At 33.3% G+C, this 14412-nt stretch overlaps 1 protein-coding gene across 1 annotated transcript in view; it reads right to left on the bottom strand.

Annotated features, from left to right (window-relative positions):
- The window catches only part of LOC145323361 (CD151 antigen-like), a 43933-nt gene that overhangs the window by 20606 nt on the left and 8915 nt on the right, over nt 1-14412 (bottom strand). The window contains exon 3 of the mRNA XM_080165790.1: nt 907-971. Coding sequence (XP_080021916.1) covers nt 907-971 — 65 coding nt within the window. The remainder of the gene's footprint in view (nt 1-906; nt 972-14412) is intronic.

Genomic DNA, 14412 nt, shown 5'->3' with positions numbered 1-14412 from the left:
GACGGACGTACGGACGGACCGACCCTAATTATAGAAAAGCTTCGCTTTTAAAAATAATGTCATGTAGTTTTTATAACTTATTACCCTATCTGTTCTAATCTCTTTGAAGTTTTTTCTAACGGCTACGCATGAAGCTTATATGGACATTCAACCTAAGAGGTGAATGTGAAATTCATTAAAATAGCCTAAATCCAGCCCTAGATTAATAGATTTCACCAATAAAAAAGAAGGTTGAAGTAATAATAAAATGCCACAAAAAAAAGTAACAAAATACCAACAAAGTAAAGCATAATAATGAATATTTTAATACTTGGATCTTACACCAGATTATCATGTACTTTATGAAAGTGAAACTTGTAGCTGGCTAAAATAAACATCCCCCCTTTACCTTTTCCCCTCCCCTACTACTTCAAGAACGAACTGACCAATAAATAATGTTCATTTTAGTAACCTAAATTGACGACATTTTTTCCTTTGTCATAATGCACACGTAGATTCTATATTTATTACCAGTATACGAAAGTTGATTTAAAAAACCAACAAGGTCATTGTTTAGGATAATTTACACTGTTAACTGCTGACGTCCTATTAGTAATCTAATAATTTCAAGGATCTAAATGGATATGACAATGGCCGGTAAATTGATGTACATCCTCAATAATGCTACACAAAATTAATCCATATGTAGATTACAATTAGTGATTGAAAGTTTGCATACTCAACTTGATAACCAACCAATCAAAACTCAATAAAAGTCCCCAAACTAAGAAAATATGATTAAGAAACTTTGTGGACTATTGTCATAAATGTGTAATAAAGTCCCCTCCCTCCATAAATAAATCACCCCTACAATTCGGACATACCTTTAAGTTATAGAGTAGCTGATTTTTATATAATTGATCTAACCTGAGGTAATTTGTGTATACAACTTGAAGAACAGTCCCACTGGCTAGCAGCAGCAATCCTACAACCTAAATATAATTAAACATATTATAGTGTACTATACTACTGTATGAGATGCTCTAGCGGCAACGCTCCTAGAGGCCTTTAGTGGCCCTTTGAATGTTTTTTTTTATTTCCAATATTTAATTTGATAAATAATTTGTCTATGTTTAGATCAATTCATGTGTCTCTGATAATGGCGCCGCCCTGTGGGAAAATTTCAATATTTTTTGGTATTTTCCGGCGTTTTCTCCTGAGAGAGTTGTGGTACCCTCCCGGACCCCCATAATAGTTATAAACCTTCCCAGGATCTATGAGAAGCTATCCTTCCAAGGAAAACTATATCGGTTCAGCAGTTAGTAAGATCCTTCGGTAGAGACAAGTAGACATCATGTTACTTTGTTACGAGGTAGCGAGATTTTTCAACAAAAAAATTCTTTTAGGATTACTGTTTTCGTTCTGATAACACAAGGACTCTGGTAGGAAATTGACAACTTATTCATACGTACTGTACTAAATCAATCATTACTTGGACTAATTTAACCAAATTAGGTTTTTTTTTAGGTTTTTGATATTTCATACAACCCCCTTAAGTTATTCATTACAGTAAAATACAATTTTAAAATTTATTTACTGTGTAAATATGCATAAATATGACGTTTTTACTGACAATTATGTTGATTTTTACTCAAAGCATATATCTTGTAGACAATAAAATGATTATAACTTTCGTTCTATTTAAGATAAATTGATGAAATAAAAAGTACATTCAATTTTATTAAGCTGAAAAGTCACTTATTGATATTAAGAAATAATAAACCCCTTTGAGTGGGGGAGGGGGGGGGGGCGTTGAGTATCGAAATAAGAAACTAATGTAAATTTCTTTTCTACGGTGGGTTTTAATGATTCATATAGCAGCCAAACTGTTTTAGGCAATACCCATTTGTCTGTCTGTCCCTCTGTCTGTCTGTCCTTTTGTCTGTCTGTACCACCACTTGTCTGTCTATCTGTCTAACTGCCTCTCTTTTGGATTTCAATGAATCATCTAGCATAGCCTAATTGTAATTTGTTAATGCCTCAAAGACTCTCTGTTACTATTTACCTGTCCCTCTGTCTGTCTGTCTGTCCCTCTGTCTGTCTGATCATTCACAGGTTCTCTATTGGATTTTATCTAATTAATTGTCTATTTTAGTAAAATTTTGATAATTCTTCTTGCCCGTCTGTCTGTCTATCTACTGAGCTTCTACCCTTGGTCTAACAGACTTATTCACTTAATTTATAAAAAATTAGATTTAACTAATAATATGGTGGTATCTTGTACCAAGAGATACACAAATAACCTTGTGTTGAAAAAAAACAAATAAAATATAATTCAATTTCTTCTATGAAGAAAAGTGTAATACATGTTCCTTTATTCTCTTTGTACATCAAAAATATGTTTCAAATTTATAATATCAGGTTATATTCCATTATTTTATTAACAACTAAATTTTTTGACACCCCATTTATGACTTTTAACAGCCCCCTTTAACTAAAATCAAGGGTGATTTTATTAAGATTTTACCAAACCTACTGTACATAAGAAATTTATTACATTTTAAAATTTTTTTTTATAAAAAGAGGATTGGGATATATCTCCCTCCCAACATTAACTTTAAAAACTATTGTAAAATATATTAAAAGTTATAAACATATATCTATCAAGATCATTAAAGGAATTAACTCAAGTTTGAGGGGGGTGGTGCTTAATGCAACCATCTCGTAATCAATGCACAAATTGCACTTAGAATTTTGAATTTTGTTACAAAACTTGGTACATCTATTTTCCCAAAATGGAACAAAAAGTTGCAAAAGTGACGGCTAACAGCTGGCGGCTCAGTCATTTAGCCATTTTTGGGCTATATTCAGGGCGAAACTATCATTAATTGCATAGGAATCAACTTTTGAAACATATTTTTGCTTTAAATATCCACTTTTAAAATTTCTTGTACCAGCTGCTAGAACTGGCTGAAAATGGCTGGGAGTGGCTAAGAGTATGAAGAGTATATAGGGCTTGTGACATGTCTAGGGGTAGGTTTTTATTGGTACTGAGCTCAAAAATACTACTATAAATAGTGGGGGTCCATCCATTTGGCAGCTGGGGCTGTTACACAGACTGTTAAAAACCTACCTAGAGACACGTCATAAGTCCTATCTACTCATTCTACTCTTGGCCGCTCCCAGCTGTGCTGCGGCCATTAGCAAGCTGCCAAATGAATTTTTTTGTGGTATTTTAAAAATTAAAAAAATAAAATTAATGGTCTTCTTATCAATAAAGGGGGGTTTGGTGCTGGAGGGTGGGCAAAATTGATATATATTGAGCTAGTTACTGCATCTAAAAGAAAAACAAAATTAAAATTTTTTTTTAAGTTAGGTAAGAAAAACTGCAAAAATGGAATTTGACTTTGCAGATTTCTTGATACACCTTCATATGTTATATTCGAGACTGCTCCATTTTTTTGGTAAATTTCAGGTTTATATTGACATACTAGAATTGAAATTTTGTAAAAATCTTTAAAATTGAGATCACACAAAAGAACTAAAAAAACATTCTTTTTGCAGATTTCAAAAACTTTGAAGTGCTCGTGAGGTCACAATTATTGCATCACAGAAAAAAATATTTAGCATGGGTCATCTTTTTGCTTAAATCAACCACATTTTTACTGGGGGCAAAAAAATTTTCAAAATTTTTTCATGGTGGGATGATTTAATCTACAATATATACTTTTGGCTGTTGACAGCTGTTCTCAGCCATTTTTGGCAGTTTTCAGCTGTTATGACAGCGAAATCTAGAAATTAAAAAACTGTTTTTAGTAATATGTCCTTGTCCATGACATAAAGTTATAATGTTAATTAACCAATTAGTGCCGAGCGCCACTTTTATGGGCCAATCGAGCTGAAAGTTTCAGGGAAGCTTTATAATGGTCAAAACGGAATTCATATTTTTTTGTTTTGCTCTAGTGGCGTGCACAGGAAAGTTGCAAAAAAACCCGGTTCGGCTCGGCCATAAATACCAACCAGGCATTATTACCCGTTTTGGGCGGTTTCCGCCGGCGTTAAAACCCGGTTTTGCTGTAAAAACCCGGTTTTTTCGACCAAAAATCAAAAAATGTAATTTTTGAACGCCAAAAGTGAGATGAACACTTTTTAGAACTTTGATACGATCTGAAATTGAAAACTACACAACCTCATGTAATCTATAGAGCTACAAGTATAATATGAAGCGATTTATTTCAAATTTAGTGATCTAGCCGGCGATTTCGGGTAAAAAAACCCTGTTTTGTTGTTGTTGTCAAAAAAGATCTATTAGTGAAACCGGGTAATAAAAATTTCAGACTCCAAATGGAAATGCCGAACCGGGCTTATATAGGGCGTAAAAAAACGATAAAAAAATCATATAAAAAATAATAATTCAAATAAAACGAATTCACAAATAGATGTACTTGTCAATAAACTTTAGATTTAACGAAAAAAATCAGCGACTTTACTATAAAAACAAAAAAGTTAGATGGGGTATTTTGAATTTTCATGATTTTCAAACTTTGTTGATCTATACCGGCAAACGGAAGTAAGCAAAACTACCTGCTCCAGGGGGAAATGAAAGCCAGGGTAGTAGAGGGGGGATTCATACTGAGAATGATGCAATTATGAAGCCGAAAACCGTTTTTTTTTTACATTTTCTGAAACCGGGTTTTAAAACCCGGTTCGGCACTAATGGGTTAAGAAAAGTTTAATTCCATGGAAATATTCAATTTTTAATATCCTTATAAGCCATTACCCAGCTGCCACTATTTTTGGTAATATTTTTCAGCTCAACACCCCTTAAAACCTATCCCTAATGGATGATTCCTACATAATTATTGCTGGATTTGCCCTGAAAATAGCCCAAAAATGGCTAAACAGCTGAGCAAACAGCCCTTAGCCATTACTTTTCCAAATTTTTGTTCCATTTTGGGAAAAAAGATCTACGAAGGATTACTCATGCCAAGTTTTGTAATGAAATTCGAATTCTAGGTGCCATTTGTGCATTGATTACATGATGGTTGCCTTAACCCCCCCCCCCCCCCCTTAAGCTTAACTTTTTGTTAAATTTTGAAAAACAGACCTACTAAGGATTAAACATGCCAATTTTCATAACAAAATTTGGATTAATTGATTATGGGATGGTTGCATTAACTCCCCCCCCCCCCTACATATGTATGAGAGTTTCCTCATGTCTCAATTTACTAATTAAAAGTTGTACAGTACAGTTGTACAGAATATTGCAAGATTTTTTTAGTAAAGTCTGGTAATTAATTTACCTAAAAATAGATAGCATAGAATTATCTGAATCAGTGACTTGCTTAAATACACCCTCCTTAAACACCCCCAACCTCACTTTATTTTAAGGGGTGTAAATTTATTTCCTTTATACCCCCTTGGAATTTATAGAGGGGTGTATCTGAGGGTGTAGGCTCTTGTCAAGAGGGTGGACATGGGTGGACACCTAGGGAGGTGTATCCATCCCCCTTAATTTTACAAGGGTGGTGTAAACAACCCCTATACCAACCTTTTGCACGCCTTTGATCTTAACTATACTTTTAGAGTATATAAAGTTGTAAATTCAGTAACTATTCTACAAAAATTATCTTCCTAAATTGATATATGATTTTCAGGGTAATCTCCGGTGGACTAAACATTAAAATTTATGGAAAAAAAGATATCTTTGGAACATGCATGTCTTGAAATTATCCCCCCTTTGTACTCAATACGCATTATTAATTCTAAGTGCGTCAATTTTGCGTTTAAAGATACCCTTAGTTTAAGCATTAATTTCTCCAAAAAATGATGAAAAAAGATAATTTTTTTTTTGATAAAATGATAAAAGTATATGTAAAATGAAATAACCAGCAAAAAAAATTACAAAATTACGTTAAATAGAACGAAAATTAGAGCGTTTTTTATGCCCTATAAAATGCGTATTTCTCATGAAAATTGTAACGATTTAGTGTGTTGAGTAAAATATTTACAAACTTCCCGCTTTTATAAGTAGCTAGAGCCTTTGTGATAAAAAAACAATAATCCATTAAAAAATGGTTGGTCACATCTTAGCTGGTCATCCAAGCAGAAACAGGCCTTATAATACAGAAATATACATACATCATATATCATAATATTTATATACATAGCAAAGGACAAAGAATAAGAAAATTTTATTTCTTTTTATACAAACTTTAACAATTTGCAAAACCTTTTTAGCTAATATATCGGAAAAATTATTGGATTTTTTTCTTTTGGCGAAATCGGTTTTTGGGTTTTTACCTCTCCCCAAAAATAGTGAAATTCCTTCCAGGGACCTAACATAATCTTTGCTTTAAAGCAGATTCTATCGATCCAACGGTACACGAAATCTAATCCCGCTATAAGTTTAACTTTATTAGAGTACATGATAATCTGGTAATAATAAATCCATCATTTTATTTGACATCATGGAAAATAATATGAACCTAACTTGTCTGATTAGATTTTGATTTAACACAGGAATTCATAAACGCCTTCACTTTCGAGAAAATTTGTTTTATATTCTTGAAATGACCATTCCTAAACCTCTGAGTTATAGACTATTAATGTAAGTCTCAATAACAAATCCATATTCGCTTTTACAGATTAATACATCAAGATGCGGTGGCAGATACCTAGTAGTCCGGGAATGTACACCATCAAAAAATTACAAGGGCATCAACCTACAAAAAATGTTGATTTCAAAGATTGAATTTATATTTGGCCATACAAGGATAAATACATACAAAGCTTGCCCAACTACAATAGCATTTACACAACTATATTTGCAATGTTCTATTCATGCGAATTAAAAAATTTTAAGCATAACTATCTTTAGATAATATTAATTATCTTTAAAAATGTTTTATTCATTGGTTCATTAATAATACGCGTAAAAATATCTTTTCTAAAAAAAATTTTTGAGAATATTTTTATTGACTTTTTCAATTATTCTATCTTGCATTATTTTGTGTATGAAGGAAACTTAATTTATAAAATATTTGCTTTGAGAAACACGAAGAATATAAAAAAGCTAAGGAAACAAAATTATTGGTCAGATAGAGACTGAGAAAGGGATAATCTTTTTAAATAATAAAAGTTAGAAATACAAGGACATTTATGTACATATGAAAATAGGAGCGATATGAAAATATAAGTTTTTATCCTTTCTTTTAAATCAACCCCCCCCCCTTTACGTTTACCCATCCATATATAAAAAAGTTTGGATGTCCTTAAATGGCAGAATAATATTTTTTCCAGTTTTTATATTATCTAGAGAACAGTCAAATAGCCATGGGTTCGAATCATAATCTAATTTTATTATAAACTTGTCATTGTGGATGTCTAGTCTTACTCTTAGCTTAACTGCTATTACATTTTTTCAGGTATTTTTTTTTTATTTACATCTCCAATAATGATACACATAATTACCCCTTCTTTAGATTACAATTAGTGGTTGAAACATTTGGACGCTTAATTTAATTAACCATCCAAACAAAAATCGATAAAAGTCACTAAAGGTGCCACCGAATAAGAAAACGTTATAATAAAAGTTTAGGTACTAGTCAAATAAACAGCCCAATGTCCCCTCTCTCCCTTATTTATCTGAATCTTTATCACTATCTCTTGACTCTGAGAAATCAGATAGCAATCTCAGACAACAAGATTATTGTTTTCTTTTTTCTGTCTGATATAATAACATATTAATATAATGGGATATTAATGTTTATAATTGTTTGTGTCATATAGACCCACACATTGATAAATTATTGTCCCCCCGTTATTTATTCATACTATTATTATCTTTATTTATTTATTGTTTTTTCTTATTTCTTTTGGAGCAAAGCTTCTCTATATCAATGTATTTCTTATTAATATTTTTCCTTAAAAATGGATAGCCCCTAGCCCTTATAGAAGCAAAAAAATTTTCTAAATTTTTCTAAAAAATTTTCTAAAACGGGACAGGGTAATAGATAGCCAATAATGTCAATTTTTGGCTTAGAGTAATTAATACAAAAAAAACCTTAAAATCAAATAATCAAATAATATTATTTACTGATTTCTCTTACATAATATAAATGTTTATTTGTGTTTTTCTGTTTTTTACCATCCTCACAACTCAATTTAACTAAATTAAAGTTTCAATTCCCTTTCACACTTAATCCCCCTCCCAACAAATTAAGATTTTCAGAACCCCCTCCCTCCCCCCCCATTAGGTATACATATGAATCATAAGATTTTGCTAATTTAAAGTTAAAATAAAAGGATTCCCCAAAAGTATGAATGACGTTTGTTAAACTATAGATTTTAGAATTTAAATTATGCGTCAATATATAATTCTCAGTTCAACAAGGGAGTTATGGATGGAGGTAAAGTATAAAGCTGAGATTTGTATTTGTTATGATTGATGCTCTAGATTTGTAACATATGCCAGTAATACCCTACCATACTAGAGACGTATATATTAATCATGGATATAGTGATAGTACAATAGATAATAATTATACTCTAGATTTATAACATATGCCAGTAATACCCTACCATACTAGAGACGTATATATTAATCATGAATATAGTGATAGTACAATAGATAATAATTATACTCTAGATTTATAACATATGCCAGTAATACCCTACCATACTAGAGACGTATATATTAATCATGGATATAGTGATAGTAAAATAGATAATAATTATACTCTAGATGTATAACATATACCAGTAATACCCTACCATACTAGAGACGTATATATTAATCATGAATATAGTGATAGTACAATAGATAATAATTATACTCTAGATTTATAACATATACCAGTAATACCCTACCATACTAGAGACGTATATATTAATCATGAATATAGTGATAGTACAATAGATAATAATTATACTCTAGATTTATAACATATACCAGTAATACCCTACCATACTAGAGACGTATATATTAATCATGAATATAGTGATAGTACAATAGATAATAATTATACTCTAGATTTATAACATATACCAGTAATACCCTACCATACTAGAGACGTATATATTAATCATGAATATAGTGATAGTACAATAGATAATAATTATACTCTAGATTTATAACATATACCAGTAATACCCTACCATACTAGAGACGTATATATTAATCATGAATATAGTGATAGTAAAATAGATAATAATTATACTCTAGATGTATAACATATACCAGTAATACCCTACCATACTAGAGACGTATATATTAATCATGAATATAGTGATAGTAAAATAGATAATAATTATACTCTAGATGTATAACATATACCAGTAATACCCTACCATACTAGAGACGTATATATTAATCATGAATATAGTGATAGTAAAATAGATAATAATTATACTCTAGATTTATAACATATGCCAGTAATACCCTACCATACTAGAGACGTATATATTAATCATGGATATAGTGATAGTACAATAGATAATAATTATACTCTAGATTTATAACATATGCCAGTAATACCCTACCATAATAGAGACGTATATATTAATCATGGATATAGTGATAGTACAATAGATAATAATTATACTCTAGATTTATAACATATGCCAGTAATACCCTACCATACTAGAGACGTATATATTAATCATGGATATAGTGATAGTACAATAGATAATAATTATACTCTAGATTTATAACATATGCCAGTAATACCCTACCATACTAGAGACGTATATATTAATCATGGATATAGTGATAGTACAATAGATAATAATTATACTCTAGATTTATAACATATACAAGTAATACCCTACCATACTAGAGACGTATATATTAATCATGGATATAGAGATAGTACAATAGATAATAATTATACTCTAGATTTATAACATATACCAGTAATACCCTACCATACTAGAGACGTATATATTAATCATGGATATAGAGATAGTACAATAGATAATAATTATACTCTAGATTTATAACATATACCAGTAATACCCTACCATACTAGAGACGTATATATTAATCATGGATATAGTGATAGTACAATAGATAATAATTAAACTCTAGATTTATAACATATGCCAGTAATACCCTACCATACTGGAGATGTATATATTAATCAGGGATATAGTGATAGTACAATAGATTTTACACCCACCTAAAGCCCAAACACTCCTTGACTTTGGTTTAGGGTAGTGTTAAAAGACTATTTAGGCTTCGCAACCCCCCCCCCCCCCACCCACCCCTAATCAAAACCCCAATGACTGTATAAAATATATATTTCTCAAAAAGATGTATGTAGTTTCATATACTTCTTTCTTTATTATGCGAAATTTATTTCTATAAGCTAAACCTATTGAATCATCTTTTTTAATCTGAACAAGATAACCTTTTTCAGTATGGCTATGAAACCGAATGATATCCACTGGTGTAGAAATAGTTATAAAACATACTAAAAAATCATGTACAGCATCGCAATAAAAACAATTCTCCACAAATATTGAAATAATAACACGGATGACAACATCCATAAAAGCGAAGCTCTGAAATGGAAGGACAAACTTTAGTCTTTAGTCTACCCTCCAGCTATCAACATCTATGGTAGCCACTGAGTAGACACTCTACCCTTTTGGACTCCCCCCAAGGATACCCCATCCCCCAGTCATCATACCCCTCATCTACACACACTCGCAAGGCGCACATCAACCCCTCTCCCTCAGCTGTCCTACCCCCACCACACACACACTCTCTCTAGGCAGGCTATCAGCTGACACAAAGTGCCGGTAACGAAGCCCTCTCATTGGAGGAATTAGTTCCTACCGACAGATAAGAGATCTGATTGGACCAACACACACTCATTCGGTCACATGACCTCAGGCTATTGGCTAATCTAGATTGATTAGTGTAACACGCGTGTTTTTACACCAGTTTTTATCTGACCACGCTCGAATATACATCTCAATTATATAAGTGTTGCTGCTTTATAAAATGGCAAAGAAATTGCTAACACAGGATGCCTTAGCTCAAGTAAGGTCATTCTTACAAAATGACATAAAGGATGCCATCAGTCAAGCGGTAACTGAGAGCGTGCAAGCATATGAGAAACTTCAAAAGGTGAGCAGCGACACTCTTAGTAAAACTTTTTTATCTGAGATTCGTGGTTTGCGTGACTCTATTGAAATCTTAAATGTTAAACACCGCGACGAAATGAACGAACTTCGTGCGTTAATGGAAGGTGATGAACTTTCATCGGAACAGCAAATTGCTGTACGAGTGGTGTCGTTAACAAAAAACTTTGAGAACTTTGTCGTTAATGCGAATGCGAGAGAAAAATGTCAATCCACGCTCAATGATTATTTTTTGTCCCAACTTGCTCACAGGGAGCAAAGGGATAGACTGTGGAGCATTCGGGTAAACAATGTTCAGTGCCCATGGCTTGATAAAACGCCGACAAGTCGCGAGGTTTTTGACATTGTCATCAAGCCTGTCTTGATCGAACAGGACCCTGACGCGAACATCAATTACTCTAATACGATAGAGTACTCTCATCCCCTAAGCCAGAGGGTTAAAGGTCCCAGAAATTATATCTTCAGATTTTACTCTCGCCATATGCTTTTTCAGTTCATGCTCAACAAAAAGAAGCATTTGCAACTGTTGGACAAGAAGGCTCGCGACAAGACAGGTTGGACCAGCGCCGCTGCAGTATCTTTCGACGGTAAGAGTTTTCTTAAGTGCGCCCACGATCTTGCGGACACAAATAGAAGCCTGATGACCTACCTACACAGCGCAGGAATCGCGTCTAGGACCAAACTGTCGGGTACCAGCGTCGCCTTTCAACCTAAAGATGGCCCCCCTAAATGGATAAAAGTGCAGAATCCTATGGCTCGAAGCCACATCGGGTTGATCTCTCCACTGCCTCCCCTACAGGAAATATTAAGCACTGATAATTTGATTGTAAAATTCATGCGTGAAAATGGCCAATCTAACCGTAACCTTTTCTTTCAAGGTTTCGAATCAGAGATAAAGAGCCTACTGCAGGACCTGAAGGACAACAAGCTGCGTGGAACCCAAACAGAGCAGGACCATGAGGATCAACATTCTCCAGATCATAGTGTCACTCCTGATGCTATCTCCACAACCGAATTTCCTGCCATTGAGAATTCTGGTGCCGCAATTCCCGCCAAGACAGGCTCGGCCCCAGGTACAACACCAGGCTCTACAACCACAGGTACTAACGCAGCATCATCCTCGGTATCGACAAGGTCAGCAGCTGCCAAACCATGAACAATGCCACGAGCATTCCTCTATGGATATCGGGTCAAATCTAAGCCTTGAAAAGGTTGTCGTCATATTAGTAGTGTACATCTTGTACAGATTTCACCTCAATTGAGCAATTACTAGGTACTACTAGGTACACACCAATAACAAAGCTCAAACTTATTACGCTTAGCCGTCTTTATAACTATTATTATTATTATAATCTGTATAATCTGTCAATAATCTGTCAATAATCGTAAAATAATCGTAAAATTCAATGGAAAAGACTGATTAATGATAATTGTGTGTAAACATATACTGGTAATTGGTAATTAGTAATTAACAAATTAACAAATTAATTTTTAGATTAACTTAATTTACTGATTTATTTCTTTTTACTAATTTTCTTACTGATTTTCTTAAATCATTGTACTTGTTGGATGCGGGTAGGGGGGGGGGGGGGGGAAATAGTAGAGATTTTTTTACCATGATTATTATATATGTTATTATTTTAGTGGAACACCTGCCGATAACTTCTGCCTGCATAGCTGAACCGGAAGCAGAACCTGCATCTCCAGATCCATGGCCTCCAGACACATCCTTAGACAGCTGGTTCTAGTCAGGTAGATGATATTTTGTGTCTGAATGAGAATGTGAACTATGATATCACTAGCATTCTCTATGACGATACGTTTAGAGAATACTCGAGCGATTATAACATTAAGTGTGACTATATAGACATAGATTCTCTTTTTAATAAATTTAAAAATACAAATGAGCAACTTTTTAAAATTTTTTCAATTAATATTCAAAGTCTCAATAGTAAAATCCAGCAGTTAAGAAATCTAATTGAAACGGCTTCCCTGGAGGGAGTTGGTCCATCGATCATTGCCGTCCAGGAGTCCTGGTTGTCACAGGACTCGAACACAGATAGTTTAAGTTTAATAAATTACAACTTTATCTCCACCCCCCGACCAGAAGGGAGGGGCGGGGGAGTAGGGCTGTTCGTTCATAGCAAATATCAAACAAAAGTTTTATTTCCAAATTTTTTTGTGCCACATATTTTTGAAACTATGTGTGTTAAAGTCACATTAGGGAGTTTTAAGGCATTGATAGTTAACGTTTATAGACCTCCACACAGAAACCCTGAGGACCTTGAATCATTTTTTAACATACTTGGTGACTTTTTAGATGTGATTGATGATAGCAACCTCCCTGTATTCATTGTGGGAGACTACAACTTAAATCTCTTCACGACTTATGACGTCTTGGGTCCTGCATCTCGTTTTTTTAATTTAATGGTAAGTAATGGGTATCTATCCTTAACATTAAGAGCAACCAGAGTACATAATTTTTCGTACTCATTGATTGATTCAATTTTTTGCAAGGATTTCCTGGACAATTTTGTTGACTCACATGTAATTGTCACTGACCTATCAGACCATTTTGTATTGTCTAGTTCTTTTTCACATATTATTCCAAAACCCCCAAAAAAACCACAATATTTTGAAAAAAGATTTTTGGAAGAAGCAAATATTGATAACCTCAATTATGAACTATCAATACAAAACTGGGATGAGGTCTTAAGCACAGAAGATGTTGATTTAGCCTATGCGAAATTTTTTTCAATTTTCTTTAATCTTTACAACTCTTGTTGTCCCAAGGACAAAATTCGCAACAATCGTAGGACCATGCCGCAGTCGCCATGGATGTCTAAACACCTTCTACTGTGCAATAGATTTAGGGATAAGTTGTATAGGAAATCCTTGAGTTATCCTACAGAAGAAAATAAGGATAGGTACTCAACTTACTGTAATAATTACCAGAGAACTTGCAGGGAGAGAAAGAGAATATACTATCAATCTGAGCTTGAAAAAGCGGGCAAAGATGGCCGCAAAGTATGGCAGGTATTAAGGGAGGTAATGGGTAAATCCAAGTATTCAAGTGATCTTGAATATCTGGAAATTAATGGAGCAAAAATTGAGAACAAAAAGGAAATAGCCAACGCCTTTAATTCCCACTTTGCAAAATTGGGTGAGAACCTTACCCCTGAAATTCCCCAAACATCAAAAGATTTTAGGGATTATTTACCCCCCCCATTAATGATAGTATATTCATTCCTCCCCTGGATGAGCTCCAGGTATTTAACATAA

The sequence above is a fragment of the Acartia tonsa genome, chromosome 6 (assembly GCF_053477335.1).
Source record: "Acartia tonsa isolate MP-2025a chromosome 6, ASM5347733v1, whole genome shotgun sequence".
NCBI lineage: Eukaryota > Metazoa > Arthropoda > Copepoda > Calanoida > Acartiidae > Acartia > Acartia tonsa.
This window is presented reverse-complemented; position numbering and strand designations above follow the sequence as displayed.